We start from the raw sequence: 5,840 nt of genomic DNA on the forward strand, positions 1-5,840 counted from the left end.
GAACATGGCTGAGGCCACGCCTTGAAGCCACTTCATCCTCTGGGGCAAACAGGAAGTCAAAGTACAGTGTTGGAGAATTGTCCTTAGTGGCCCTGTCAAGCCTTTCCTACATTGAGGTGCTGAAGTGATCTGCACAGTGACATATACCTTTCATTAAAAATCCTATCAGATCATCAGGAGTAAACGTTCAGTGCATAGACACCAGGATATTCTTTTCCTTATCTCAGTTTCTATACAGGACTTTAAAAATGGGAGTTTAGGGAAAAGCTGGGACCTAATTCAACAAAATCCTCATAGGCCATAGGTACCTCTGGATTGGAGGTAGTAGAAGACACTGCTTCATTCCTGACCTCATTCTGTTTGGGGTTTTCCCAATCAGAAAACATATTTTAGCCTTTGTCTCCTATGCGTGTCCTAAGTTCTGTGTGGTCAGCAGATATCTATTAATTCGTCTGTAGATTCTATGGTAGTTGAGTTTAGTCACAAGAACACAGCTTCTCCATGCCCAGCAGTGGGTCCTGTAGCCTCTCCCTGCCCTCCCTGTCCTACCATGGCTCACTGGCTGGTTTCTGGCTGGAGGATACACCCACACCTCCAGGGCCAGCTGTCACGGTGCTGTCCTTTCCCTAATCTGATTGGCAGAGGTTTCCAAGTTGGATGCTTGTCCCCAGCCTCATTTCATGACCTAACACACACCCCCCTAGTGTCCACCCCTGTCATGCCAGCTCTGGGTTCCTGTATCTCTACAGTCAGCAGGACAAGGAGTATTTTGTAGAGTTACTGCCTGGCTATGTTTATGCACATCCATGCACAGTAAATGACTTGACTCAAGGAGGAACCAAGATGTTACTTTTTATTGTGTGCAGAGCATGTGCACTTCGGCATTTGGAAAGCAATGAAAACAGACTTAAAGTTAGAGCTATTTAGTTTTTCAAAAAGTGTTCCAGAGGCATTCTTTGTGTATTCTGGGTCTAGTATTCGTAGGGGACTTCCACCAGGGGAGTCATACATCTAAAGCCTGGAAGCAAACTCAGGGGGTCCAAGTTTAGTGGCAGCTGGTGTTCATCAGGGTGGTTGCATTCAGCCAAGGCTTGTTGTGTACCATGAAACTGCAGCGTCTTTTCTGCCATAGGGAAGAGTGAGACACATGACATCAGGGTTAGGGTAAAACAAGAAAATGCCAGAAATACAGATGAGGAATGGGAGTAGACCATTGAACTGCCCTGGTAAGCCCTAGTAAGAACAAGCGAGGTTCTCTCATGACCTCTCAGTCACCCTTCGTTCTGCCTCAAGTGGGGGACAACAGTATGCTTTCCACCCAAGGGACCCAGACTTCCTTTAAAGGGTACCTGCAGAAGACCACAAAGTCCCAGAGCATGTTTGACTGGGATCAGGCCTTCCTATCCTTTACTTCCAAGGGATTAAGGCTAAAGAGGGCCTCTGGAAGAGCTCCAGAATGGGGGCCATTTCCAGGTCCAGAAAACAATCCTTCACATAAAAGACAGGGTAGGGAGAATCAAACTCTCCTCCAAATATAAGACTTCAATAACCAATCCTGTCGTCAAGAATCTGGTGTCTGGTGAGTGAGTGAGGCAGCATGAGACATGCGTAGGGTGGGCTTTGGCCAGCCTCTGATTCCCTCTAATCTGCTTTAGGGCAGGATTCCATGGGTCTTCCTCCCTCTCAGCAGTCCCCTTGGCAAGATGTGACCCAATTCCAATTCCCCAGCTACAGTCCTCTCACAGATTTAAAACAGTCATAAGATTGTACACACATGTACACACAGACCGACAAACACATGCTTACACAAGAATGCACTAAATTGATCCCACCCCACAAACAAACACAGGGAAACTCCAGGTCCTCCTCAGCCCCAAACAAAGTACACACCTCCTTCTGTTCATCAAAGGGACATCTGAACCAGCCATAGTCCTTGGCCTCATCCATGGTACATATGGTTTTACCGATCTCCACCTCCAAAAAGTAGTTCATCCCAGCCACGACCTATACACGTGGTGAAGAACAAGCATTTACAACACTGTCCCCCTCACACCTCTCTACCTGTGAGCAGGCTTCCAAGGCTAGCTCTGTGAAGCAGAGTCATGTCCTGTGCCAGTGAGCTGAGTCCTGTGCCGCAGGTCCTCTTTCTTGTCATCTACTCTGAGGCTCCAATAGAGGCTCTCCCACACCCTCATGAGAGAAGCAGAAAAAGGGAAGGTGTAAGCCAGGAAGCAAAATTCTATGAACTCAGTTTAGGAAGCAACGGTAGAGCAAGGGTTTCGGCAAACAAATGCTTCACTGCTGGCAGCTAGAGCAAGGCCTGAGGCACAGATGTCAGCTGTGCAGAGGCCAGGCTGCAATAATTTCAGCTAACTCTATCTGTGATTTGCACAAATAAGTCACATTCCACTCACGTTATTTAGTATCTGCCGTATATAGGCTTATGCTAAATTCCAGTTACCTATAAGGAGTTCAGAGAAAATGCTAATCTTTCTATATAACTCAGGTGTATTCTTCCCTCCCATAACAATAGGACTTGGGGTGTTCACACACGTATTTGAGGCCAGTAGGCCTGCATTACTTTTGGTGGTGGTAGTGGTGGGGGCACCCAGTGATGTACAGAGCTTACTCCTGGCTCTGCACTCAGGAATTATACCTGACGGTGCTCAGGGACCATATGGGATGCCAGGGATCCCACCTGGGTCGAGTACAAATAAGGCAACCCCCCATCACTCTACTATTTGGTGTACAGCCTACACCACCTTAAATAGTCATACCTGTGAAGGTCAACACTTCTGTATGCCTTCTCCATTTGAGATTACTCTAGCACAGTGAACTCTGATCTCAGGCAGGGCAGCTCATATATGTGCTTTGCTGGAGTAGAAGCATGACGTGAGGAGTGCTGGGAACCAAATCGTAAATCCTTTCTGAGGGAACTACAAACTCCTTTGTATCAGATTCCCCACACAGGCACAAGGAGCTAGAAGGCTCACCTGATGGGGCAAGCTCAAGTCACATTTGAAAGGAGCAGGCTGGAGAGGACTTAGTGATTTGGGACAATAAAACTCCTGACCAGAGGGTTCAGGGCAGCCAACTGTGGTGGATGAAATGGTTATGGTCTTGGGTCCCCTCTAAAAAGTTAAGAGAAGGTAGACCAGTCCTGTATGTGAGCAAGGTCTTCCTTGTGCAGCTGGATCACTATATTGTAGTCTCCAGTAGGAATTTAAACTGAGTTATTGAAAGGGAAAACATCCTATAAACAACACCAAACTAATCAACTAGCTCCCATCATGGTGCTAACATCTACAGAATATTACTACACATCCAACACTGTATTGGGCCATTTTCCCATATATCTTTTTCCAACACTGTATTGGGTAATTTTTCCATATAATTTCCCCCTCTTTAACACTTGATACTCAAGTAGGTATTATTTTTAATTCACAGTTGAAGCTTGAAGAAATTAAATTGCCTACAAGACCCCTACCAGGGCCCTCCTTCAGTATGAGCAGTAGGCTTCTTCCTGGTGCTCTTTCATATCCATTCAACTCAGAAGAGCTGGCTGCCCTCGCTGTCTGGCGCAGCTGGCTGGGCTGTGGCCTTCTCTGCTCCCGTCCACACTCATCCATTCAGCTGCTGCTGGGGTGTGCCCATCTCAGGGCAGTAAATTCCACAGACCAAAAAGCTTCTTCATCTGCACATGGGGAACACTGGTCCAGAGTTCTTTCCTCCAGGATCTCAAGAGGTTTGTATTCTGTGTCAATTCTCTACTCTGGAATCTCTGGGACCCCTTGACTGGTCAGTGGATGCTTGAGTGTGCTGATAAAATCTGTGCATTCATTGAGCAGTGTTTTTTTTTTTTTTTTTTTTTTTTTTTTTTTTTTTTAGCATTGGCCCCAGGCACCTCATTGTAAGGCTAACACTGCAAAGGCTGGATCAGCTGAGTGGCACCTGTGAAAAACCTGCAAAGTCAGAATCTAATTGGAGTAAAGATCTGGTCAACCCAAACTGAGCCTGCATCGCAAATGACTGGACCCTTCATAAAGACCAGAGCAGGCCCTGAGACAGACTCATGGGAAGCCTCAGAGATCACGGGGCTTCAAGGCCTCATAGCATGTCCTGGGACAGGGTAGGACAAGCAAATTTCTGAATGTCAGATGTCAGTGATAATCCCTGGCTGTGAAAATCCTATATTCATTATATTAGAAACTTTGTTTTTGAAAACGTTTACATTAAAAAAGTTAGGGAAAAGGCTCATTGTTCACGGGGACTGGCCTGAGAAGCCTGGGGGCTCCCTACTTCATCTCCCTTCACATGGCTCTCCTGATCTCCCTTCACATTCCTCTAAGTTTCTTTAAATAAAGCTGTTTCTGCTAACTCAAAAAATATTCAGAAAAAATAAATGCATACATATCCACAGCGTGCATGAACTATGGAGAATAAAGGAAACATGATGATATTTGCAAGTGAGGAGCCTGTGGAAGGACTCAGAGACTCCGTGCTATTCACCTCTGCTCTGTAAGTGTGAAGTGTAAAGGGAACAGGAAAAAGGACTGTAAAAAGAACCACTCAGAGGCACAGCAGGGAGAGTAAGCCAAGAGCAGGGTGAAGTGCCAGGGGTCAGTTCTTCGCTCATCAAGAACTTGAAGGCTCGGTCCCAATACGGTAAAGGGGTCCTGGGGCAGGGCAGGAGGGAAGGGCAGGGCTCTGGCCCTAAGCAGTGACCCCAAGCAAGGAAGCAGCAAGAACTTCAAGCGGGCGTCAGGGGCGGGGCCAAGGCCCGGGCCTCCCCCGTGACCAGCACCGGAAGGGCTGTGGGAGACTCGAGTCTGAGAACCCCCCCGCCCCGCCCGCTTTCCTCCCAACCCCACCCCGCCTCCCGCGGCCCCCCTCCCGAGGCCCCGCCCTCCGTCAGCCCCGCCTCCCACCGCCCCGCCCCGCAGCCCCGCCCCCGAGGCCCCGCCCACCAGCGTCCCCGCCATCCGAGGCCCCGCCCTCCTGCGACCCCGCCTCCTACCGCCCCGCCCCTGCGGCCCAGCCTCCAGCGGCCCGGCCCACCGCGGCCCCACCTGCCGAGGCCCTCCCCTCCCGAGGCCCTTTCCCCTGACCTGCTTTCAGCAGCCTGCTCCGACGCTTCCGACGGCGCAGTAGGGGGTCCCCGCAGCCCCTGCCGGTCCTGGAGGCCCGCGAACCGCCACTCACCTGCTTGCGAGCACTCAGTAGCCTCACGGGGCGGTGCAGGAACTTTTCTTTGCTGAACCTGTTGTACTCGCGCATGGCGAAGCTTAACATCCGCTGCACGTCCACGTCGCCGCTGTCAGCGTCCATGAGGCCGCCCACCAGGCGCTGCGACATGCCCGACTTCGCGCTGAGCACGGAGCTAATGGCCAGGGCCAAGGCGGCCAGCAGGAGAAGCGAGCGCGCGGGAGAGCCCATGACGTTGGGCAGCGAATGGCCGCTGCAGCAGGGCCGCGGAGCAGACCTTTATCGGCACAGCCCCGCCCCGCTGCCCCGCCCCGCCCTGGCCCCGCTGCCCGGCCCCGCCCACAACCCCATCCCTGGCCCCGCCCACAGGCACGCCACGCCCCTTCCCAGGCCCCGGCCCGCTGTCCCGGCCGGCGCCCCGCCCCACTGCCCCGCCCGGCGACCCTCCCGCGTCCGGCTCCGCCCCACCCCGCCTACATCCCCGCCCTGGCCCCGCCCCGCTTCCTGGCCCCGCCCCTCCCCGCTGCCTGGCCCCGCCCTCCACTCGGTCACATCTCCGCCCCTCTCCCCGGCTCCGCCCCGGACCCGCCCACAGCCCCGCCCCACCCCCGGCTGCCCAGCCCCTCCGAGCGGTC

General features: G+C 52.1%; 1 protein-coding gene across 1 annotated transcript; it reads right to left on the reverse strand.

Annotated features, from left to right (window-relative positions):
- Positions 1 to 839: 839 nt before the first annotated feature.
- Positions 840 to 5,464, reverse strand: LOC130045337 (cystatin-C-like). The gene is made up of 3 exons (XM_056138145.1): positions 5,203 to 5,464; positions 1,891 to 2,004; positions 840 to 1,123 (listed from the first exon to the last, which is right to left on the reverse strand). The coding sequence occupies exons 1-3, from the start codon at positions 5,434 to 5,436 to the stop codon at positions 1,046 to 1,048; spliced, it is 426 nt and encodes a 141-aa protein (XP_055994120.1). The 5' UTR covers positions 5,437 to 5,464; the 3' UTR covers positions 840 to 1,045.
- Between the last annotated feature and the right edge of the window lie 376 nt (positions 5,465 to 5,840).

The sequence above is a fragment of the Sorex fumeus genome, unplaced genomic scaffold (genome assembly GCF_029834395.1).
Source record: "Sorex fumeus unplaced genomic scaffold, SorFum_2.1 ptg000128l, whole genome shotgun sequence".
NCBI classification, from domain to species: domain Eukaryota; kingdom Metazoa; phylum Chordata; class Mammalia; order Eulipotyphla; family Soricidae; genus Sorex; species Sorex fumeus.

Bases quoted from the DNA above. Each gene is read 5' to 3' on its own strand.
- LOC130045337 (XM_056138145.1), bottom strand. From the start codon at position 5,436: ATGGGCTCTCCCGCGCGCTCGCTTCTCCTGCTGGCCGCCTTGGCCCTG. The intron at 2,005-5,202 runs GTGAGTGGCGGT...CCACGTGTATAG, and splicing joins TACTGAGTGCTCGCAAGCAG to GTCGTGGCTGGGATGAACTA. The intron at 1,124-1,890 runs GTGTGTACTTTG...TCCCTATGGCAG, and splicing joins CCTTTGATGAACAGAAGGAG to AAAAGACGCTGCAGTTTCAT.